The sequence below is a fragment of the Mercenaria mercenaria genome, chromosome 2 (assembly GCF_021730395.1).
Source record: "Mercenaria mercenaria strain notata chromosome 2, MADL_Memer_1, whole genome shotgun sequence".
Classification (NCBI taxonomy): Eukaryota; Metazoa; Mollusca; class Bivalvia; order Venerida; family Veneridae; genus Mercenaria; species Mercenaria mercenaria.
The window spans coordinates 6728091-6754572 of record NC_069362.1 but is presented as its reverse complement, the minus strand read 5'-3'; the positions used below and the strand labels follow the sequence as shown (position 1 = coordinate 6754572).

At 33.7% G+C, this 26482-nt stretch overlaps 2 protein-coding genes across 2 annotated transcripts in view; both read right to left on the bottom strand.

The window, feature by feature from the left end:
- LOC128550257 (uncharacterized) overlaps positions 1-20447 on the bottom strand; it is a 30170-nt gene extending 9723 nt beyond the window's left edge. The window contains exons 1-12 of the mRNA XM_053528921.1: positions 20193-20447; positions 19531-19789; positions 19027-19226; positions 11053-11141; positions 10468-10537; positions 9428-9613; positions 6031-6537; positions 3707-3856; positions 2967-3237; positions 2415-2602; positions 851-1132; positions 313-472 (exon numbers count right to left, since the gene is read on the bottom strand). Coding sequence (XP_053384896.1) covers positions 313-472; positions 851-1132; positions 2415-2602; positions 2967-3237; positions 3707-3856; positions 6031-6537; positions 9428-9613; positions 10468-10537; positions 11053-11141; positions 19027-19226; positions 19531-19789; positions 20193-20366 — 2536 coding nt within the window. The 5' untranslated portion in view covers positions 20367-20447. The remainder of the gene's footprint in view (positions 1-312; positions 473-850; positions 1133-2414; positions 2603-2966; positions 3238-3706; positions 3857-6030; positions 6538-9427; positions 9614-10467; positions 10538-11052; positions 11142-19026; positions 19227-19530; positions 19790-20192) is intronic.
- Positions 20448-20646: 199 nt separating this feature from the next.
- Positions 20647-26482, bottom strand: part of LOC128546210 (scavenger receptor cysteine-rich type 1 protein M160-like) — a 76038-nt gene continuing 70202 nt past the window's right edge. The window contains exons 38-42 of the mRNA XM_053523783.1: positions 25923-26106; positions 22935-23110; positions 22011-22232; positions 21581-21733; positions 20647-20739 (exon numbers count right to left, since the gene is read on the bottom strand). Of these exons, the coding sequence (XP_053379758.1) occupies positions 20678-20739; positions 21581-21733; positions 22011-22232; positions 22935-23110; positions 25923-26106 (797 nt within the window). The 3' untranslated portion in view covers positions 20647-20677. The remainder of the gene's footprint in view (positions 20740-21580; positions 21734-22010; positions 22233-22934; positions 23111-25922; positions 26107-26482) is intronic.

Below are 26482 nucleotides of genomic sequence, written 5' to 3'. Positions count from 1 at the left end.
CTGTTGGTACGTTATGAAAGAAATAATGTGATAGGTAAATATTTAAAACATACGATGTTTAACATAAAAATAAAGAAATGATTCTATATAACAATCACAATCTACATGTACAAAACAGACCACTATACTAACTAAATTTGTTAAAACGGACGATGTTTTACAAAACTAAAATATAATCATTGCCTGTGTGAAAATTATCCTGAAATGACATTTTGTCAAAACTGCATCATTTTATTATCAACATTTTATTTTCTACACCATGTTAGAGTTTATTATATTGGTGGATCTATAATAAAGGTACCAGAAAGTTACCAGAAAAGGTCGATGCCTTATTTGCTGTAACAGGTGCCTGAGTTGTCGTTGGTACCATTGTCCATCTAAACTTAGCCGCTCTTGAGTCACATATCATTGTCTGTTTTATACTAAGAGTCCCGTTTTGTACACATTTACCTTCAATATGACAGTAGCCGTCCTGTAAAATGTGTGACAATGTTTAAAAAAGGCTTAACAATAAAAATTAAATGAGATGAGTTTATATTTTTGAGTATGTTTGTTCTTATAATGCATGTTTTTTTCAATTTTAAGTCTCCAGTCATCTAAACAGAGTCCTTTTATACCTTAGCGTCAACTGAGCAAATCCTAATACGACATTTATCATTTCCTAACTTAAACAGTATAGACGGCCTTCGTTACATGTGAAATGTCCGATAGCAATTATTTGTACGTGCTATGAAATAACGTAAAATATACGGTCATATAAAATGTAGACACATACATTTACATAAATCTCTAATCTCACTTTTTAAATTACGTTCTTGTAAATGTACATCACTTTAAGATAAATTCTAACCTTTAGGTCAAAAGTCATTCCCATAGACCCGTTGGTATACGACTGGCAAGTGGAGTCAAAAACATAAACATCTAGAGTGTTGTTCCCAAAGCTCGTTCCGTCGTTGCTGACAGATACTTCGAAACCATAAACAAAATCAGATGGTGGCTGGTTATTGTCCGATCGTCGTCGTCGTCTAGATATACTAAGGTGTTCGATAGGACACATCGCTTCCACTAATGTTTCAGCTGTTCCCTTGGTATGAAATATCTGCGTATTGACTCGTGTTTTATTCACTGCCATCTTAAATAAAATATCATTTGAAATTCTAAGATGCGGGTCATTAAATTAATATAAAAGCTAAAGCTCTGAATTAAAAATGTTTATGAGTGTTAAGCACAACTTTGAAATACAAATAGAACTTTTTTCCAATTAAACTTAAGGATACAAGCTAGTGCAATATGTAAGCTGAATTGTCGGTTGTTTGGTAATAATTCCAATGAGTATATATTAAGCGATATATTCAAACATTGCTTCATTCCCTGTAAGATTTTGCCTCTCATACATCATAATTTGACAAAGGACAGAATATGAAATAAGGCACTGCCTCAATCGGGAATCGATCCGACTTCAATTCATCTCATAATATTTGAAAAGAACGGTCTAATGACAGCACGTAAGGTCACATTTTTTAATTCGATAGTAAATAACTCATTCGGTATATCGCATGTTACCCTAGAGGGATCGATCCCGATTTTCGTTGCTTCGCGTAGGATTGATTCACCGTCAATTTGAAGATAGATTTTGAAATAAAAACAACACTGCCCATATTTGTACTGATGTGCAAAACATTGCGGTTCGGACAAGTTATGCCGACGCTTATTAGGCACAATGAAAAAGCGTATTCTTCCAAAGTAATCCGAAGTCAGACGCTCTGTGCACGTGCCGGAAGGACACATTTTTTAATTTGATAGTATTTATCTCATTCGGAATATCGCATGTTACCGTAGAGGGATCGATCCCCATTTTCGTCGGTAGGGTCGATTCCCTAATAAGCACTAGCAGTAACAAATACAAATAAAACTACATATGGTACAATCTTTGTGTTTGACAATTCTTGCCAAGAACTGTATCGCGGTTTTAAAGTTTCCATTTTGAGTACATTTCGAAATTGCTTGGAGCGGCATTCACGTAGTTTTTAAACGCAACGGTGTACGTATACTGTTCAAGAAAAACAAAAGCATCCCTCATACATATTCTGTTACACGATGTTGTTGGATTAGCAGCAACAGTTCTGAGCACATTTCCTACAGGCAACACCTGATAAAATGAACGTATCTTTAATGACGATGTGTCGTTTGCAAACAAATGGCGTCAATCGAACGTAGTCAACATATGCAATTATTTATCTAACTTATTGAAACAAATACATGCAACATAAAAATACGCTTTGCTACTTCTTACGAACTGCAAAGCGTAGCATTTCTATCATATTTTTTGTAAAATAGTGACAGAATAACATTAACATCAGAAAAACAGTCAATCGTATAATTTGTATAGCATATACATTTGTGACAATGCTTACCGTGAATTTCTTTAATCGACATGTCAGATTTGTTCCAACAAAGACTTCACCAAATACGTAAATATGTGTGCAGTCAGCAAGCTTTTCATCATAAAATCCACTGTCAAGAATCTCTTGTAAACGTGGTGGTTTTTTTATGTCTAAAGAACAGTCTGATGCACCATATCTTTGCTTACACACACACGTGCCTATTGCGCATAATATTAAATCATAAATTAATATCTTGTTACTGCCACGGTTATTCCAAATTTCAAGGGGTCGCTTATGCAATCTGACAGCGCGGAAAATATTTTCCTTATGTAAATTTCCTCTTATCATTGCTTATTTCAACTGAATACCTAAAAGTACTGTAATGTTAGATGGCCGCAAAAAACTTACACGATGTCGAATGAGGACGTTTACAATAAAAAACAAAGGGCTCTCCAAGACTTAATTAATGTAACTTGATATGTCGTTTCTCCGCTAGAACGAAAGGATCGTTATGACATAGACAATTTAATGTCATATACGTAAATGACCGAAGGATGCATTACTTCATCAAAACATAATTACCATTTGAACAAGTTCCATGTCCAGAACAATCATTTAAGCATGCGATTTCTTTGATGGTTTTAATCGCTTTTTCTAGTTCTTCGATTTCCTTTATTTCAATTGGCGGAAGGATAGTAGTCCCTGTATGTAAGCCAGCTTCTGCCTCCGCTGTTGCGTTTTTGGCTTTTTCTACTACCTCTTGTCTGACACTGGCATTTCTTTGAATTTCACTCTGACAGGTATCTAGCATAGATTGTCTCGATATATCAATCCATTCGGAAGAGTTAGTTAACTGGAAAAGATCATTCCTTTAACCTGCTGATAAACCTCGGCTATCTCTCAGCCAGCCGGATATGCTTCATATGATAAAGCAATCACAAAGTAATTTTATCAAACACTGAAACTCACCTTTTATAAAAATTTTACGTTATAACAAATCAAATAATAGTTTATTAGAAGTGCGATTTGTATTAAGCCACAATTTTGGCTATTTATTATCTATGGTTAACTGAGTAACTGTTCTTTTTCAAAACATTTTAAAGATTGCTATAATCAGATTTACCATCGGCAATTGTATTCTTGCAGAAGATTGGTGGTTTTGTATTGACAAAGATAACATGAGTATCGAGAACATTGCGTGTGAAATGAATTTCGTGGGCACTTAGAGTCTTCCGCAAAATTGAAGTGTCACCGTGGCATTAATTTTATTTAAAACCAAAATTATATTTAAATAATGTTACAGCCTTACTTGTTTTACTTACCAATATATCAAGAACACAGTTTTGCTCTGAAACATTAGTATGTGTTGAGGGAACTTTGTTGCATAGCTTAAATGTCTTTAAGTCTGAAAAATACTCCCTGCAATGACGAGTTGCCATCGAGTTGTTCCAAGATTTAGTCTCACTTGTTCTCTAAAATAATGTTTAAATACACAGAAGGTACATCTCTTTAGAAACATAAAATCCTTTACCTAGAGGATATATATTAATTAAAATAGTATTAATTTCATTTTATATGCCTTATATTGAAATAAGATCTAAATGCATACGAGGACCATTCGAAAAATAATGACATTTGTGACACAATCTGTATTCGCCCTTGATTTCCTTGCACTTCCGCAGTCGAGATATCAAAGATATGAACGCTGCAGTTTAGTCACCCTTTTGTATAGTATTTCGTAACTGAAAAATACCACTCCAAAGTGTTTAATGCAATAAATATTTGCACCCAGCCAGCCTTTTTCAGCCTTGGAAAGAAGAAAAAGGTCACAAGGACTTAGATCTGGTGAATAAACAGGATAACGGATTTGTACCACTTTTTTATCTCTCAGAAACTTTTGAACGATGGCACTATTGTGAGCTGCAGCGTTGCCATGGTTCAAATGGAGACCAGTCCTTGGTAGGGCTAGGACGGTTTCAAAATTTTGAAAACGGTTAATCTTTTGTTTGAAATCGAATCGAACCGGTCAATCGGCCGCCATATTTAAATTGCTGTTTTCTTTCCTTACGAACGTATCCACGTACTTCCAGCAGCTGCTGACTTCATTAGAAACTTACCGACTTTATCGTTTGCAAGCAGTGTGACAATTAATATATCATATTTTGCTGTATTTTATTGTAATTATATAACGACAGGTAAATCCGAGACTATTGATTATGTTGATATGTTTTAGCGGAAAAAAACTGTGGATCTAAGTGCTAGTCAAAGAAATGTATAAAGATAAAGTACGACTCGTGATGTTTATTGTTTGAGAGCGATTACCGGTTTTGCAAATTTGAAATCGGTTTCACCTAGTAATCGAATCGGATCCGATTAACTGAGTAATTGTCCCAGTCCTAGTCCTTGGACGCATTTGTTTTGTATTTTCGTTTAATAGCTTTCAGTAATAGCTTTCGTCTCTATAAAACTTTCTAACGACTGACTATCCCGACGGTGGAGAAATGTGTGCAACAGTACCCCTTGAGTAAAACATGATGCAATACAAAACCTTTTGACACTTTAAGTTCTTTTTACAATAACTGGTCTACGGATACCATTTTGCAGCCACTGTCTGTTGTCTATGCGACGGTGTTGTTCATAAACGTATATCTTAGTCTAATCTCAAGTTAGCAGCTGCGACATTGTGCGATTATCTTAATCTGAGAACGTTTTGAGCGTTTCTTTAGCACAATTGACCCTATTGGCCTTTTGCTCTCCTGTTAACATGTGAAGCACCATTAGGGCACAAAACCTTTCTTAAACCTAAGTACTTCATGAGAATTGCATGAGTTCTCTCCGTTGACATGCCAAGAAAAGACACTATCTCGGACACGGGGTACCTTGCGTCTTCACTAATCAGATGTATTACAGCAGTAATGTTATTTGACGTCACTGCTTTTTTGTGCCTGCCAAGACGAACCTAGCTGTCTTAAAGGACATTTGCAAATTAACGGTCCCACCTGTAAACAGTTTGCTCTGATACCGCAGACTTCCCAAATGAAGTTTGCAGTTTACTGATATCTGTCTTGCAGGTATTTACAAAAACACGTACAGTAATATACGCTCTAATTTTAGATTTTGTTCGTTTTTCATAACTACATGTATTTTGCTTAGTGTATATGACAACAGCTGATACAAAACTATACACCTGCGATATGGTAGGATAGTTTTTAATAAGACTTTGCAGAATTATGAAAGAGTCATTCATGTATTATCCATGTTAAAACGACTTTCGTCCTTGTCATACGTCTTTGAAAACGCGCGATTGTCATTATTTTTTAGAATGGCATTCGTATATATATATACGTCGATCAGTCACAATTGGACCATTAATTATCAAAACTGTGTCAGTATCTGGATTATGCAATAACTACAGTAAGTATACGAACTACGAACTGTTAGTGTCATGCCAAAGACTAAAATGAATATAAATAAAAATACCGCATCTTAAGTAGAATACAATCTGCTATAAATAAAGACAAAAACTTAATAACTGTTTTAAAGGGAACATAACATGAAAAAAAAGATAATGAGACTTAATAATAACTTGGAATTGATCAATGTATTAAAGTTCAACAAAGCAAAATAAACATATGATGAAACTTACTTTTATGATTTTATGTCGCATTTCGTAGTGTCGTGTTTGCCGCACCAATGGAATCCTAGGTCGCTTTGCCAAAGATCTAACAGAACGTCGGGATGACACTTCCCCACAACTGTGCTGTCCAGTTTTCATACCGGGTGTACAGTCTGATACACTTCTGTCGCATGAGATTGGACTTCTTTTCTCAGTTTCTTTACAAGTGCACATTGGAAATACCCAAGGCTCTAATTGCATGCTGTCCACATTTGCAGTAAATAAACTTTCATTCTGCAGCACTCTCCAACTCTTTATGAAAATTGTGCTATTCTTAAGCGTTCCAATTCTTTCATCTCTGTGTTGGAAATCATCCTCCTTTTTGTTATTTAACGTTCCACATAAGCCTGTACTGTTACCACCTTTGTCATGTACCGATGGTAGGATGCTGATGTCCAAAACCTTCCCACCTTCTGGTCCCATATATGGCTGGTTATCTATTCTAGCCCTTACAGCCGTTCCAAATGGAAGATACATCTGCGAAGGAACCAGTTAATACAGTTAATTTCTTTTCCTGAAAACTAAATATCTCGGTCATTATCAAACGATGGATTCGTGGTAAAACACAGAAAAGAAATTATATTGCTTGTTAAGTACAAAAATATATTGACTCTTTTCTGTGATTAGTTTCAGGTATTAAGATAAAGTTTAATTACTGTAATATCTAATGATTTTGTCTGTTATTTTTAAATTTGCGAATCGATTCGCATTGATCTTTGATTTATGTATTTTATTCCTTTCTAGGTGTTTCCCGGGTCGTGTGAAACGATTTGAACTATATTTGTCCAAATATATCGTCATATTGTGCAAAACACATGCTTAATAACCAGATGATAACGTATCAGTATTATCGCATTCCTGTAATATAATATTCCAGATTTGTTCTGTTATATGCATTTCACTAATCAATTCCTTTTGAGATATTTTCCAAGTAGATTCATCTTTTTATCTGATAATATGAAATCTAAATGTTATTGTACTACACAGTTAACCAGTCAGAGTTGTATTTCTTGTTTTGATTCGAATGTAGCCAATTCTTTGAAATACTGGCGTTTATTTTCAAAAACATCCGACTGGAAATGAATTGCAGAGCTTGAGGTAGTTATGCACGTTTTTTAAACTAGAATATGGACCATGTTGAATTTTATATAACCATAAAAGTATCGTTGTATCCGAAAGAAATTTAGCCAATAAAAAGAGAGGGCCGAGTGCTTGATATTATGTTAAAAAATATTGGTCCTCCGGTCAATTTTCACGATGGCTTTCGAAAATGTAGATTTTTCACAGATGTCGATTTACAATTTTTAATTAAATGACCAAATAAATTGTACTGTTTCGTATGCTTAATGTTTCACAATTCGCCAAATGCAAGTTAAAATCCTTGCATTGCTGCTCATTTTATGTAATCATTTTGAATTACTTTATATCTAAACCTAAGCGGTTAAAATAAGAAACACGAGAGCACTGACTGACTGCTTAATACTTACTAAACGGGACATAACAGTTAATATGGCTACCAGGCATTATTCTATGGTTTCCGAATAAAAAACGTTAGGCCGTCCATTCCGGTTAATCAAACGTGCATAACTACCTTAATTACCATTCATAAAGAGGTTCAATCGAACTGTGTTTGCTACCGTTGTTTTGGTTCCATTACTTGCTTCCATTTGTTAGATTATAGTATTATGCTATAAACATGCAATAGGAATAGCCACGTGTCAAGAAAGCATATATCATAAAATGAAACCTTAAAGCGATATATATTTTTCATTTTATGATATGTGCTTTCTTGAAACACACACACATATATATATTTATCTCGCCTCCTACAAGATTCTTGCATTTCTATTGGTCAACAGACGTCACGTGGAGCCAGGATATATTCCATATCCTGCTAGTACATTACAGATATGAATTTTGATTAAAAACAAAATGGCTGCCGCATCGCTAGGGTAATTAAAACAAGTCAGATTATAAGCCCAAGCTATAGATATCATTTCCAAGATAAAAAATATAGTGTTTTCTTGCCGCTCTTATTTTTCCTATCTAATTTAGGTTCGTGAAGTGAGTGGAAATTATATAGAAGAACAGTAACTCTGTATGGCACGGCCGCGATTGACCTTGACCGTTGACAGGTTGAAATGTTGTTTTAGTAAAATCATCGAAAAGTAAAGGAATTAACACATTTGTAAGACAGCAGTTTGTTTTAGGATCATTTAATCTACCTGCAAGATAAAGGAATTAACAGGAAACGGGACTAAAGCGGAAGTTTTAAGACATTTCTGACATCGTCTAATCTGATGATTTTTCGAAAGGATGGACTGTAAAAGTTTTTCAAAACCAGTACATAACCTGTATAAATGAGCTTCTGTGTTTTGTGATTCTGTCAAAATACAGTTCATTTTTCATTTTATGGCTGGTGTTAATCAACTATAATCAAAGTCTGAAAACCAGGGAAGATTTCAGGATTCCAGTCTGCACTGTAAGTAGCTTTATTAATATAAAGATTGTGTCAATCAGTATAGCGAGGATGTAGATGGTAGTCGGCAAGATAAAATCGTTACACTGCTTGTTGGTGACAGGATACGGGATATACGCTGTCTCGAAAATCCATATCAGGCTCGAGCTTCGCTCTCGCCTGATATGGATTTCCTCGACAGCGTATATCCCGTATCCTGTCACCAACAAGCAGTGTAACTAATAATATATATATTAATGAGCAAATTAATTGCATTTACACATATAATGCATAGAAAACAATAAGATAATGAGACAAAACAAACAAATAAAGGAACACAGTTGGGCAACGTCTTGAAATGGCCAATGGCAAAATACCGCCAGGTAGTATAAACTGGTTTATGATGCATCCAAAACGTAAAGACATAACCCCCACCGTGTTACAATGTCACATCACCACAACAAATCAATTTAGGGATTTATGAGATGTGAGAAAATATCGTCCCAGACCATGTTTATAAATTGTCGAGCTTGTTAAAAGCAACAAAGAGTTAAACAATACAGACGGAAAAGCCGTCTTGAAAAAGCGATCACGGTAATGATGAAAAATCAGTTTCAGGACCTTCACTTGTACTGTATAGAACATAATTATAAGAAATTAGTTTTGAACAAACGAATTACTCAAGTAATCCATGATAAATGTATTATTGATGCCCGAGTTAAAAATAATTCTCTGTATTTTGTATTTTTTCATCTTCTCTACAAAAATTATACAAAGATTCTTTGAAAGTGTATATTGTCTGGGCAGAATAACACTAAAATATTTATTTCACATTCAGATTATTATCATTTTTGACAACGCAGTTCAGCTGTGTTTACTTCCTCGCAATGAAATACAACCATTACTTACAGTATAAGTAAAGTCATTGTCTTTTTTTACTGTTAAAGCCTCGTCACCGCAATGTTTGTGTCCAATATCAAGGAGGTTATCACATACGTTAATGACGTATACATCTCTTCCAGCTCTGACAGCTACACCACAGTTACATTTGGCTTTATCATTTTCATTAGTACACGGAGCAACTTTGTGTTGTATCTACATAAACAAGTGATCTAAATGTAAATATTACAAATAATGTTTAATATATAGGGGATACAGAAATATAAATTTTTAGAAAAAAGAAAACAGAACATGCAATAAATAAATTTCGCATCAAACATTAAGTTTATACAATTAATACGCCCAAGTCTCTTTCATTGTAATACAATTGAACCTAACTTAGGTTAAAAGTTACCACTCTTCCCAAAATAACATTTGTCCTAAAAGTCACCTGTTTCAGCCACACTATGTCACTCCCTCGGTTGACTGCTTGCAATGTATCTTTGCATTTGATAAAGCTATTTATAGCTCCTTCTACATTTATGAACGGCTTAAGTTAAAAATGCATATATTGTTTCATGGATGTAGCTTAAAGTCAGGCATTATATTTTAACGATTTAGATTGCATTTCGATTCTAGGATTACTTGAAATTCAAATATAAACCGTTTCCTAGTAAACAAAATTATTTTACTTTATACCCTGTTATACCACACTTTTGATTGTGTATTAGCATAAATTAATTATTATTTTATAAACATTTAAATATTTGTGATTTCAACTATAGACTGTACGTTTAGATATATCAATGAGTTTGGCTATTGGTTGGCAGTCAATAAATTAATTACAAAAAATGTCAATAAAACACACTCTTTGTTCTATATAAGATTTTCTATATGAACCATTACTTCAAGGGAGTGTCCTGCTGTTACAAGTCCAGTTCTAAATATCATTTAAACGTTCAAAAAGTTCTATCTTTCGGAAGGATGAACAGATAAGGCTAGTGATTCCGATATACTATAATAATGGTAATTCGATGCGGATATATAAAATCGACTGAATTGATACAAACCTCAACATTAGTGTAAAATTTATGTCTGTACATAATATATTCCCCGCCGTTTTCATGGTGCTCATACGTTCTGCAAAAGTTAGATATAACAGTCATATATATTTTCGTTGTTATAAGTAACTTATATGACAGCACTTCTTAATTAATACATGAACATGTTGGGTAACTTTAGCTGAAATATTTGTTTCCGTTCAGAAAGTAACATATTTCAATGTTACATTAAATTTCATTTAAGTGTAAAATCTAGTTAACGGGAACAAGAAACGGAATGATGTACAAGGGGTATATACTATGCTGATGGTTTTCTTGTCACGTCTTTTAGCGGAATGTTGATAAGACGGAAGTAAACCCCAATAAACTTTGTCGATAATACCATGCATTTCATTTCGTTGATTTTATTATATTAAACTATTAAAGCTTTAAGTTTCAAAACTGCCGCGACAGCCCTAAAATTTAAAGAAAAAACAACATAGAATTAGACATAATTCAGAATTATTTTACTTCACATAAAAGATGCAGTGTCGAGTAGACAAAAAAATCCGAGAGTCTCTCCAAAAGACATGTTTACAAAGGGACAAAAATTACCTTTGATCAAAAGTATACATATGGGGATCATTTCTTGCAGTGCAGATAGAGCCGCGCCATTCTGTATGTGTCTCGGGTAAGACATCAACCTGGCAAAGAGAACTGATTGAAATGAATAATAGACATAAGATATTCAGACATTTTTATACACGTAATATATGCCGTCGTCATATTTGTTTTAACTTTTTTCATAATCTGCATATCACGGGAGATACCAGAAACGTATAACGTAATTAAAGTATCTAAACATTCATCCAAAGTATAGGTTTTATCTCGAAGAATTAATATTACTATCACAACATTCTTTCAGTGTCATAAGGCGGCTGTAGCCCCTTGCTTGGAACCAGTGTAGTTTGTCTTGTCCTTTGTGAGTATTTATAGCAGTTATAGGGAACTTAGGACATTACAATTTCATTACTCAATATAAAACTCGAGAGTTGTTATTTTGCTATGTTGCGTTCTTTTCTTCCAAACGATCTTATTATAGATTTATTTCATTATCACAAAAACAGTGTGGTGGCCGCAAAATGTCTCCTGTACATGGACTCGGTATTGTTATTACTTTTTTGTGATCGTAGACTCCATGAACGTGCGCTGCATTTTTCATTTTGTCAACACCCACAATGAAAAAATACATATTTTCCGGGTCTTCTAATATTTCAATAGCATGCAATGATCTTCTCACAGATTTATTTTTCTTCAGCACTGATATGCAATATAAGAACAAAGATTACAAGCATGCGTTTGTATATTTGTGTAATAGTGTTATGGGTCTCCGATGGCAGATTGACATATCTCCTAACAAATGTTTCTGATGTTTTACGTCATTATTACAGATTATCCGTAAAATTTTCTATATTTGCAGTGTCACGAACCTCGTCTTTTATAAAAACAGACAGGAGAATTTGCATCACGCAATATGTTTCTGCTACTACTTCAAATAAATGTCTCGACAATCTATTACTTTGTTCTGGGTTAGCAAACAGCTTCATAATATTTTAAAAAAAAGAACAATTTCAATTTAAGGTGTTCAGTTGCATCGGTGACAAGAAGACGCAGGCGGGAGGCAAATGCCCTTTAAGTAGAGCGTCTACTAGATTTTAACAGAACGAGCTGTTGTGTTAAGTGTGCGTAAATGACAGATATGTCAGCGTTTAAGGAAGTCTTTAAAAGAAGTAAGAGGTGTTGAACTTTCCATTACCTCTCATGGACAGATTCAATCAAATTATGTCTGCTATTTGTGTGCTTGGTTGAATTATATGCTTCCAAATGAACTGTTTTACAGATATTATCAACAATTTTAGTTAAAGCAAGTTTTTTTGAGACAATGATAAATTGAAAATATTGTAATATCATTCAATATCTTACATTTTAATACAAAGTTAGTTTTCACTTAAGTATATACTGAAGTAATTCATTATTATTCATTTACCAATGAATACTCCCTTAGTAGCTTTAGTAAAGGTCTTTTATGAAAATAGGGGAAAAAACTCGCAAAGAAATTATTTTTGGTGTAAGCATTCTAAAAGACATATGTAACAACATACTAAAAGTATAGAAAAGTATCATGGTGCAAAATGCATTTTTTGGGGTAAAACGTTAAAAAATATAATCGAAACTATGAATTTCTGGAATCGACCCATAATAATTTCATTGTTTTTATTAAGAAAGCGAAATTTTGCATGTTAGTAGAGAATTATAACACAAAATTTTAAGCTCAAGATTATTTGAAAAAAAAAACAAGATGGCCGCCAAAATCCAAGATGGCCGCCATTAAATTTTCATTATACAGGAAAACCGTTTAAGTATTTCAAAAACTTCAAATAGTGTGAAAGATGACCAGCATCATAGAACATACATACATTTTATTTCAAAACGCACAAACTTCAGTCTTAAACAAATTCAAGATGGCTTCCCGATTCCAAAATGGCCGCCACAAGATCATTTAGGAATACATACACTGAATAGGAAAATGGCTCTAAAATGGTTTGACTGAAAATATTTTTCTTGCATCAAACATGATCCCCGCTTTTCTTCTGATTTTTATTCAGGACTGAGGATATTCTTCAAGAAAATGTAAGTTACAGACACTTAAAGTAGGTCCAGATGTGTTCTGCAGCCATTGGAAATATGACAATTTTATCTAGAATAAAGAAGAACAGCTATTTAGCGTGCTGTAACATACAAGGGCATATTGGTAAAAAATGAAATCTGGCCACATGGGAAAGGTTTTCTTTGACTAGAATTGATAGAAAATGACAAAATTATTGCAATTTTGCGTTAAATATTGATACAACACAAAAATATCACATTTTTAATGTTTTGGTTGTACAGTATTGTTTCTCAAAAACTGCACATTGGTATCGTAAATATTACTGATTTCTAGTAGTCAGAGGTACAACCAACATATTTAACAGTTACTGCTTAAATGTGTAATTTGTATACAGATCCGAGTAGAAAATTACAAAACAGGGCAAAAGTAGGCTACAGTTATGATAACTGATTGAAAATTATGTTGTGACAGCTATTTTTGCCAAAATTTGACGAGTTGTCATACGTTACTGAAATTACCATAAAATTTATTTTTTGCTCTGTAGAACTATTTTCCTTATTTTCTTTTCAATTCTTGCTGAAATCACATGACAAATCTATGCTTGACATGTTGGTAGCATTTTCATAATGAAATGATAACACTACAGTACTTGTCATGTATACTTAGACAATACATCACCCTCTACAATTTAAGGGTCTCATTCTTTAGCTGATTTAAAAATTTGCAGTTTAAAAAATGTGTGTTTGACTGAAAATATTTTTTCTGCATCAAACACGACTCGTGCTTTTTCCTTTTTCTTTATATTTAGTATTTGACAATATTCTGCAAAACAATGTGAGTTATAAAAATTTAAAATAGGTCCTGATGTGTGCTACAGTCATTGGAAATATATGAATTTTGTTAAGAATAAAGAAGAACGGCTACGAAGTGTGTTATAACCTTTACCAAGAACATAAATTGATAACATTTTACAAAAATATGCTTTGCAAAAGCAAAGAAACCTATATCATAACAACACTTCCACGTAGCATATATATATCAATATTATGTATGTCAAATTAGAGTTATATGACCCAGGAGAGTGCCTATGCCTTTAGTATCTTAAACATTGTAATGGGTCCAATCACTAAGGTGACAATGTCTCAGACTAACTGACAAACTATGTAGAATGTCCTTTGTTAAAACACGTACGTAGAGCTAGTGAAACCATATACCTCATATATATTTTTTTTCTCTGACTATCTCGCCTAAATAATTTGTGTTCCAATATTTCATAAATAATTGCAGTTATCAGGGATATAAACTAGCTATTTTTATTTAGGGACCCAGACTGTCAAAAATAAATATTTAACATTAGGTATATAGGCATTTTCTCAAACAGTTTAGGGGTCCAGCCCAAAATCTATATAGCCATGGGCTACTGGGCCCCTGCTAATTTGTATCCCTGGTTATGAGCTAGATAATTTCAGGGATCAGGCAAAAATCACTCAATGTTTCAAACTAACAACCTTCAACTAATGATAATCAGCTCAAACTTCTATAGGCTGGGGATGCTATATTTGACAGGTCTTTTTGTTGAAGTTCCCGTCAGACAATGTCTTTGAACGGACAACATACAAAAATAGAAAAAAATGGAAACTCCACAGGTTGCTCAACACAACAAACACGAAAATATTGCAGGCTCGGTTTGATTGAGCCTGTTCATGGACGGTAGTGGAAATGCATGCTACCGTCCACGCCCTCTAGCCCCGGGTTGAGCAGAACTCAACATATACACATGCTAAAAGTACAAAAAATAATTCAGAGACATCCACAGATGTGTTTTCACATAGATGTTCAGCCGATGTTCTCTTACTTGAAGTTGCAACTCAGTATGATTGCCCTGACTCTTGGATGCTCAGTGTTTATATTCTATAACATACAGCATTAAACCACCATATTGGTATGAATGTTGAACCCCGTCTGTGAGCTGGAACTCTCTTACTGACTCAGAAGATTACCAGTTTCAGTTTCAGTTTCAGTTTATTGGCAATCAGCAATACATTTGCCTTTGGCCATTTACAAATATAAAAAAACTTATGGCAAAGACAATCATACACGAGAAAGTGAACATATATACAGAAGACAAAGAACAAAACAGAATAATTGTATTCGATCAGAAGACAAGTAGATTTTCAAGAGTATTCTTTCTTACAGTTAATGCTTCTTTAATATATTTTGCAAGACTATATATACATCTTTTACTACTAGATGACATTAGTGTATTAAACTTTCGCACAGTAGGCCATGGGCATCGACCCAGGTATTTGGATCTTATGGAACTATAACGTGGACAACATAATATGAAATGGTATTCTGACTCGATAACATTTTGATTGCATAATTTACATAATCTATTATTCCTTTCTACATTAACATATCTTCCTAGCTCTATCTCTAAATTATGTGAACATAATCGTAAACTAGTCATTTGTTTCCTTAGGTTGTCATTTGATATGACATCTAAATACTTTTCAAAACAAAATGCAGTTTTATATTTACAATAACTATCTAATTTTGAAATGGCATTAATATTAACACTTCAATCTTGGACAAATTGGTCCCTTATTCTTGTTTTTAACAAATTATAATAATTTACACTGGTATCAAAGAGAAGTCTGATATTCGAATATCCGAGGTGATCAATGATAGAATTAATTCTGCTAGCCCAACAAACAGTATTAACATTATTACATAAATCATTATACATGTGATAAATAGGTAATTCGTTATTTTTCATAATTTTTAACCAGAACTTAACAGCTCTTTCCTTACAAATAACTGATAAAGGCACGCGTCCAAGTTCGCCATATACAGCATAGGTAGGGGTTTGCCTTTTAACACCCAATATATATTTACAAAAACGAATGTGTAATTTATCTACCTCTTTGTAATTATAAACACCCCATACTTCGCATCCATATGTTAAAATAGGAACAATCATAGAATCAAATAAAGATAACTTTGTTCTAATATCAAGACTAACATTATCAAAGACATTTAAGAGATTATTATATGCTCTAAGGGCTTGATCATGTAGTGCTTTAACAGCATTTGCCATGCTACCAGTGTAGGTGAATTTAATTCCAAGATATACAAAATTATCAACAATTTCAATTCTTTCATTATCTATATAAAAGTCAGGATAAACATTTTGTTTCCTTTTTTCAAACACACATATCTTCGTTTTACTAACATTGATTTTTAAGCCCCATTTTACAGAGTAATGATGTATAGCATCTATTTGTGACTGCAGACTATTTTGATCAGTAGTGAACAATACTATGTCATCAGCAAATAAGATCATGTACATAGACAATAGTTCAAAATCTTTTTCAGTTAATGCATTAAAATTCATATTTTCAGCAATATCATTTATAAAGAGTATAAAGAGCAAGGGAGATAAGGGCTCACCCTGTTTTAAACCGATAGTTACATTGAAGAAGTCAGAAATATTCATATTACTTGACATTTTTACACACGCTTGAACATTACAATATATACATTTTAACATGTTAATCATTTTACAGCTAATACCTGATTGTATCAATTTAGTCCATAAAGCATCTCTGTTAACTGTATCAAAGGCCCTTTGGTAATCAATGAAAATGCACCATAATTTTGACTTTCTAGATAAAACCTTTTGTATAATAGCATGTAATAGGAAAATAGCATCTGTTGTAGAACGCCCATCACGGAAACCATATTGAGAGTCATTAAATACATTTTCTTGTTCACACCAGTTATTGATACGGTTTCTTAATACTAATGAAAATATTTTTCCAATAACGTTTATTAATGTGATACCTCTATAATTCGAAGGTATATCCTTATCACCCTTCTTATATATTGGGACAATAACTCCCTTAGACCATGCCTCAGGGTATACACAGTTATCATAAATGTAATTAAAAATGGTACATAAATAGGGAGATATAACATTATTTGCATCAATAAAGAAATCAGAAACATTATTATCATAGTCACAACTTTTATATCTCTTAAGAGAACATATTGTTTTTTTAACTTCTTCTGCAGAAATGGCTCTATCAAGATATTCCACATTTACAGCTTCATCACGTTCTGAATGAAATAGATCATTCATGAACTGATTTTGAGTATCATCTGATATATTTTGAAAATGATTTTTAAACTCATCAAGGCTAACATTAGAATTGAAACCATTAGCAGATCTAAATTTCTTGATATATTTCCAAAACTTGCGAGGAGACGTTTTGCTAATATTACCAAACCAAACGTCTCTGTCTCAACTTTCCAATGCTCAGCCTGTATTTGCTATCGTCTTTCCCGTAAAGGTTTAATTTCTATGTGCTGGCCCTAAAGCTCAAAACCTAGTTACAATACGGCAACTCTTTTTTAGTCTCAAATCTTCTTTTATGTAATTTATCTGCCATTTCAGTGTAGCTGCAATAGCTCATTTAAGGTACTTGGATAAATTATAAGTTGAATCCTCAATGTGTTTTCATCAATCGCTGGATAGAAAATGACTTCATTGTAATCTGTCTTATTAACTTACCTAGCAGAGGTGTATTTTAATTGCAGCTATAACTTGTTTCCGATAGGTCCAAATTCTAACATATTTTACAACAAGAACATGAGTACTTGCTCTAATAAATAGTTGGTTCCCTTTTACTATTGTATATAACATCATGTGTGATGATGAAATCAAGTTATCACTGTAATTAACCACACACAACACACTAAATAGCTGTTCTTCTTTATTCTATATAAAATTCACGTATTTGCAATGGCCGCAGCACACACCAGGGCCAACTTAAAATGTAAAATGTCTGTAACTTACATTTTCTTAAAGAATATTGTCAGTTCTGAATAAAAATATATAAAAAGTCGGGGTCATGTTTGATGCGGGAAAATATTTTCAGTCAAACACTCAAACTACAAAATTAGCTAACAATGATCGAGACTCCAGATTGTAGAGGTGTAGATCTAAGTATACATGGCAAATTCTGTAATGTTATTATTTCATTATGAAAAGGCTACCTACAGATCAAGCATAGATCTGTCATGTGATTTCAGCAAGAATTGAAAAGAAAATAATGAAACAAAACCTGAGGACTATTTGAATCCGCCATAATGCAGCTATCATCTATTTCGCCCCATTTTTCTATTGAAAACAGTGAAAACAGAACTGTAAACAATTTCAATGTAATTTTTCCCAAAAACATGATTATCAGATAGGAAATGATCCTACTAAGAAAAGATGGGAAATGATCCTACTAAGAAAACAAATACTTGTACTCATATATGGTTTGTTAATAAATAAGGAAGTTATCGCTGCTTAACGACAATTTCTACTGCTGAATGACTCGAAAATTTTGTCTGTATACTTCACTATTGCCCAGTATTGAATCTTCTGGCAGTATGTTTTCCATCTTAAGCTGCATATAACCATAATCAATTTATTATATGTAAAAGCAATGATATGAGACAATTTGACATAAAATCAATGATAATTCTGGTTTAAATGTCGTTTTATATGGCGGCCATATTGGATTTAGGACGCCATCTTGCTTTTTTCAAAATTCTTAATTAATCTATGTTTTGTACAATATAGTAATCTAATGTTGTGCCAAATTTGGATCTCTTAAGATGCATAATTCTGTTGCTATGGGTCGATTCCAGAAATCCACAGTTTCATTTATTTTTTTAACATTTTTACCCCAAAATAGACATTTTGCATCATGATACTTTCCTATACTTTTAATATGTTGTTACATACATCCTGTAAATTACGTACACAAAAAAATCAATTCTTTGCGAGTTTTTTCTTTTATTTGGCATTTCGGCCATAAATGGCCTTTACTACTTGGGAACATTCTTGAAATTAAAAAAAGACCTACACTTATCACAGGTAGTTTGTAAGCTTTCCTCCACAGCTTCAAATATCCCAAATCAACTGCTGGTACTGACAAGTAAATTTTGAAGTGTCCAGCTACTCCATATTGTCCTGTTTCAGCCACACTAATGTTCACTCGAGTAATTTGACCTACTTCACTGTTTGTAAGAAAAGAATCGCATCCGTCTTGGAATGATGGCATACCTTCAAGGATTAACAGTGTTTTTGGCTTATTTGCAGAAAACAACAAATTTTTAAAATCTCACGAATTCATAACAATGAACATACTTCGTTATACTGTCTGTTCAAAACTGCTTGTGGGGATTCTTGCTTTTATAATTCGATACAGTTTTATAAAGCTTTAAGGTTAATTTTGAAATGTAACCTATGAATACGTTGTATACATTTCCGAAACTTTAAAACCAATGAAATATTTGGTTTGCTTGAATCTACTTTTAAACACTCTTTCTATTTTATTTACTTGAAAAACATTAGAAAATGTTTATACTTGAGCAAGTTCCATATTGCGGAGAAAAATACTGTAGTCGAACATTGCAGCTACTCTGAATAAACTGGTTGAATACTTTATTCTCTGTATAACAAATGATTGGTACTGAATTCAGTAGCTCTACTGACTTTGTTTCGCCTTTTCTCAAGCTTATTAATGGCGTGAGAACTTCAATACCGAAGAATAAAGGTTTTGAATAAGTTGACAATGTCCCTGGTAGTCCATCAGGTGTCCTGAAAGCCCTCAAGGCACATGATATCTGAAAACAAACAACTGTTTTGTTGTACCTGAAAGCGTAATTTTAAAATATGTTGTTTTGTCATTTGCATTTGTTCCATGTATGAAAATTTTGGCACAGACAGATATTCTACAATGGATCGTTTCTATATATAACTTTTACCTGTCAGTAATCCTTTACAAAGTCATTTTACGTTTTAGAAACATAAATGAAAAGGGTCATAGTAAATACGAAATAGATCATTCTGTTGCATTTGTTCTGCTCTAAAATGCTATTTAGGTAAAAGCAAGCGCAAATTTCTATTACATATTAGAATAATTCCGTATCATAGATAGCTACTAACAAAATGACAAGAGTAGGGACGGACAATAGCCCATTTCATACTACAGAGAGAGGCGAAAAAACAACAACCTCTAATACGTACATTAACACCTAAACCGATATCGTTATCCTCAAAGTCGCTTTCTGTTAGTCTCAACCCATCAAGACTGGAGTTTTTGAAAAACTGTTTTGTCAGCGTTATTTGAGAACTACCCTCTATGCGCCACTTGACTTGATAATAAAAATCTTCTTTTGTTGAAGGATTAAACTTGCACATGAAGGTGACACATTTTTCGTTCGTGACTGGTGTTGTCGATAGACTGTCAGGTACGAACGTCGGGGCAGGTTCTGTTAAAATAGATCTCTAAAATAGAACTCATTTACCTCCCTTACTGTTACTTAAGTGATTGTATTACTGAATTAGACGACACGACTTCACAAATAGTTACATGCATGTACAGTGATCGGCACATGATTATTACTGACTTATTTTGATTAAACAGAAGAACGTGTCCTCTACAAATATTGAAGCTAAGTGCATAATTTAGCACTCAGAATGTTAAAATAAAGTTATACACAGATAATAGGTCAACTAAGCTTAATGAAGTGAAGTGTTACGCTATTATTCAGCTCACCTTCTGATCCAATTCCTGAAATATAAGGGTATATAATTTAATATAATATAGAGCTTAGTCGTTTATTTAATTATCATTTTGATGTATCCGATGCACAAATAGGTAGATTTTGAAGTCTGGTGACCCCATGTGTTTGGTATCATTTGAATGAGCTGTGCCTGCTGAGTAAGAATTAGTAAATAAAATGACCATAAATGATATGCAAGAATCATTGCAATCATGATTTTTGACTGTGAAATGATAAATCTTACTCTGCAATAACTGCGTTTCTGTTGAAGTGTCACTGACAACTATAAAGTAAAAATAATATTTCGATAACATTTTTTTTGTCAAATAATTTATATTTTCTTTTTCACTTTCAAATGTTATCAAAATTTTATGAGCTTATCCGGCATCAATATTTGATATATTTTAATAGTACTAGCATATAGAACTGGCTTATTTGCATAATGCGCAGTAAAAAAACCTTGTTACAAATTAAAGGTTTCATTTCCAGACAGGTACTTTCCGTGCTGTTTTCAACATACATCAAAATAAAAATAATTGTTTACACTAACAAAAATAAAGAAAATTCTGTGGCTGAGTCGTTAACGTGGGGTATAGAACTATTTCACTTGCGGAATGCACGTGTTTCTATCCAGCTGGCCGCAAATGCCTGATATGATGCTCGGTAAGGCACCTGTAATTTTCCTCCCATATGAAAAGCATTAAACCGTCCCCTCGTACCCCATCCTCCACATACAGAGACAAAAACATAATGATTCACAAAATGAAAAATTTATAGATGAAGCAGTAGCCTAAACTTTCGTTTCAACGTTCTTTGCAAGAAAAGTATTTATTCACGTGCTGTATTTACCAAAGCAGTATCCACTTTCTTCGTTACTCGTTGGCCTCAATTTGTAAACATAGAATTCATCATTGCAGTTCTTCATCTCTATATCATACCGTGCTTGGTTGTCTCCTACTTGCGTTGCCTTGATTTCTGCACTTTTATTAGCACCAAGTCTCTCTGTCCATTGAGACAACAATGTTATTTAACAAAAACATAAATGCTTACTTTTATACTCACACACACCCACAAAAAAAGTGGATAATCGAATTGTAATGATCTCAGTATGTTTTAGATCAATTTAGTTTAATACTGTATAATTTCTGTCTATATATCAGGGAGATTTTCGTCAAACACAAATATTTAAGAATATGAAAGAGATTTTATATAATGGCTAAATTATTAAAGTAACAGTTTTTGCTCTTTTTGTCGAAAGTTTCGACAAATATACAGATACCTGTTGTATATGAACTGAATATTGGCAGGTGAGTTCCACATTTGTCTTTCGGTGGTGCTTTAACTGGCATGGTATTGTTACCGACGTTATACCAACGAAACGGTAGTTTCGAGTCGTTGATAGATTTCTGTAGATGTTGCGTGTTAATATTTACATATCGCATTTCCAAATTCGGTAAACGTGCAGTTTCTGCTGCATTGCATGGGTCTGTTGTCTTGTAATCTAGAAAAATGCCATTTATAACAAGCTATTATTATCATAGAAGCTTTTACACTAATTATGTTATATAGCCAATTCAGAATTATCATATGATTTTATTAAAGTCGCTTTTTGCAAAACCGTTCAAAAAAGGTTTTGTGTGCTGATTTTTGCGCTAAATGTTTTACGACAGAAAATTGGTCGTACGGAAACATTTTTCAATATCATATGTTATTACTTGTTATTGACTTGTGTTATCAGTATAAACTTGAGACCACATTAGAGACTACACATTAACATGTAGAAAAAGGCATCGATAGAAATATCTTCTTCGTGTAAAACAATAAACTAATGGCATAGACTGAGATTCAACTAGAAGAAGAAACAAAATCCAAGACACTGATGAATTACCAGACACATTTGTTTGGACTTCCAGTTTTATTTTATAAAGAATAAATGATAGCAGACTCATTTTGATCGTATCAGTTAATCATTGATCATAATATTTGCAATACTTCCTTTTGCCCGAAACATCAGACGCAGTTAAACTCTATTATAGAATATGTTTTAATGAAACCCATGTTAATGAAAAATCTAGAACATATCAGAATAAATATATGAGCAGAAACGTATGACTTTTAAACATGTCAAATGTGTGTTTGTACTGAACCAAACACTTGAAGTAGTCATTCAATTTTTTCCAAAGATATATCAAAATCCATTTACAGCATGTTATAGCGATGTCTTCCTTGTGTTCGCAATTATGTGTTCCCCATTCTCTTGATCTGCATTCCGATATATCTTTTTCTATACCGAGACAGCTGAGGTCATCTATCAATATATTTCCTGTACCTGGTTCGTGTACGTAGCCAGGTGTTTTATGGGTATTTCTATAAACTTTGCTATAAAATGTTAGTAAACAAATGTATTAGCGGTATGCAAATTTCTTATAGCACCAAAACTTGTCATTATAATAAAGTTTTAATTGATTTCAAAGCAATTACAAAAGGTTGTTCAAATCTTCCAATGCATGTGTTCATTATCAAGGATGTAGGATTGTTTTTTTTCTAACGTTAACTTTCTTTCATACTCGGTGAACTTGAAGAAAATTGTCTTAGCAGGTATTATGAAAACAAGGGGCTATCAGTATGATATAAGCATAAATGTCACTGACAAGCCTCTTTCATTGTTACATGCTTACATAATAACCCCGCCCATTTTATTTTCAATGTAATAAACATATTTAAATCAAAGAAAATTCTGACGTTAAGATTCTAAAAATATTTTGCAAATTTAATGACACAAAAAATGCTCCAAAATGGAGAGAAAAAAAGTTGGGTTCACCGTGCATCTAAGACATTTATTAAAAAAAAAATCATGTTTAAAAACTTGTGACTTTTTTTAGTTCTTTTTGCTTTAATTTATATTTCCAGGAAAATATATAGTTTGTTTGTTTGTTTGTTTGTTTTGGGGTTAACGCCGTTTTTCAACAGTATTTCAGTCATGTAACGGCGGGCAGTTAACCTAACCAGTTTTCCTGGATTCTGTACCAGTACAAACCTGTTCTCCGCAAGTAACTGCCAACTTCCCCACATGAATCAGAGGTGGAGGACTAATGATTTCAGACACAATGTCGTTTATCAAATAGTCACGGAGAACATACGCCCCGCCCTAGGATCGAACTCACGACATCGCGATCCGTAGACCGACGCTCTACCTATTGAGCTAAGCGGGAGGGTGGAAAATATATAGTGCTATATCAACTGAAATAAAAAAATTCAACATAGCACTAATTAAGTCTCCCCCCCCCCCCCCCCACCTCTTGTTTTTGCCCTGTCCGTCCGTCCGTACGTCACACTTCATTTCCGAGCAATAACTGGAGAACCATTTGACCTAGAACCTTCAAACTTCATAGGGTTGTAGGACTGCTAGAGTAGACGACCCCTATTATTTATGGGGTCACTCCGTCAAAGGTCAAGGTCACAGGGGCCTGAACATTGAAAACCATTTCCGATCAATAACTAGAGAACCACTTGACCCAGAATGTTGAAACTCCATAGGATGACTGTAACTTGACCCAGAATGTTGAAACTTCATAGGATGATTGGTCATGAAAAGTAGATGACCCCTATTGATTTTGGGGTCACTCTGTCAAAGGTCAAGGTCACAGGGGCCTGAACATTGAAAACCATTTCCGATCAATAACTAGAGAACCACTTGACCCAGAATGTTGTTACTCCACAGGATGACTGTACATGCAAAGTAGATGACCTTTATTGTTTTTGGGATCACTCTATTAAAGGTCAAGGTCACAGGGGCCTGAATATTGAAAACCATTTATGATCAATAACTAGAGAACCACTTGACCCAGAATGTTGAAACTTCATAGGATAATTAGTCATGCAGAGTAGATGACCCCTATTGATTTTGGGGTCACTCCGTCAAAGGTCAAGGTCACAGGGGCATGAACATTGAAAACCATTTCCGGTCGGTAACTTGAGAACCACTTAACCTAGAATGTTGAAACCTAATAGGATGATTGGTCATGAAGAGTAGATGACCCCTAACGATTTTGAAGTCACTCTGTTAAAGGTCAAGATCACAGGGGCCCGAACATTGAAAACCATTTCCGGTCAGTAACTTGAGAACCACTTGACCCAGAATGATGAAACTTCATAGGATGATTGGTCATGCAGAGTAGATGACCCCTAACGATTTTGGGATCAATCTGTTAAAGGTCAAGGTCACAGGGGCCTGAACATGGAAAACCATTTCCAATCAATAACTTAAGAACCTCTCGACCAAGAATGTTGAAACTTTATAGGATGATTGTTCATGCAGAGTAAATGAACCCTATTGTTTTTTGGGTTCACTTTGTTAAAGGTAAAGGTCACAGGGGCCTGAACATTGATAACCAGTTCCGATCAATAACTTGAGAACCACTTGACCCAGAATGTTGAAACTTCATAGGATGATTGAACATGCAGAGTAGATGACCCCTATTGATTTTGGGGTCAGTCTATTAAAGGTCAAGGTCACAGTGGCCTGTTCATGTAAAATCATTTTTTTGGAAATAACTTGAGAACTACTTGATCTACAATGTGGAAACTTAATAGGATGATTGGACATGCAGAGTAGATGACCCCTATTTATTTTGAGGTCACTTGATCAAAGGTCAAGGTCACAGGAGCCTGAACAGTGGCTTGAGAACCACTAGGCCAAAAGTGTTGAAATTTAGCGGGATGACTGGACATGCCAAGTAGGTGATCCCTATTGGAGCCAACCATCAGTGTCTCTTTGACTTTCGCTCCTGACCTCTATTGACTTCTTGCCTATAGGACTTTGCATTGGGGGAGACATGCGCTTTTTTACAAAAGCATTTTCTAGTTTTATATACAAATTTAATAGGGACCGTTTATAATCAATCAGAAAAAAAATCAGAACCAAACCTGATCTACTTTCAAATTCATAGATATTTGAAATTACCGAACCCTACCCCATTGTACGAGAATGAAAATATTCTTTCGTAACAAGTAGAATCTGTCTGGTAAAATGGTACATTATTAGCCATAATTCAATTATTTAGCTTTTTTTTACATAAAGGTTGTTACAAAGAAATATTTGAAGAAACATTTTTCAAAATGGCGGATATCCTAGAAAAAAAAACGCTCGTAATGTACAACCTTAAATACACTGTTGTTTAGAATTTCTTACCCGAATGGAATTCCTAACATGTTACAAAGAACCTGGGCATCACTTTCATCAAACTGGTCATCACATATTGTACCCCAGTCACCATCGTACTCTACTTCTACTCTCCCGGTGATGCTTTGATTTTTATTCAATGGTGCCCTCACTTCTGTTTTTTTATTCATCAGCCTTATATTTGTGACTGGCCCTATATGTTAAAATTTATTAATCATAGGCTGTGGTAAGATAAACAAAGAAACGTCTGTAGCATAATTAAGTTATCTGTTATTTTATTTTAAATGTGAAGCGCTATGATCTTTTTCAAATTTTCAGTGCTTTATCTAAACATAAAGGCTGACCGTATTTTGAAGTTCAATGTTTAAAACAATAGCATTTTCATTATATAATTTTCACTGTTACGGAACTGTATCAGAACGCGAAAGAATATGAATTATACATAATTGAAAACTCTTTCAAAAATATAAATCAATTACGATATAGGATTATACAAATACGTAAATTGTAAAAAAAAAATCTAACACTCTCATTGTCACATCATTATTTTTCGTTTGACGTAAAATTTG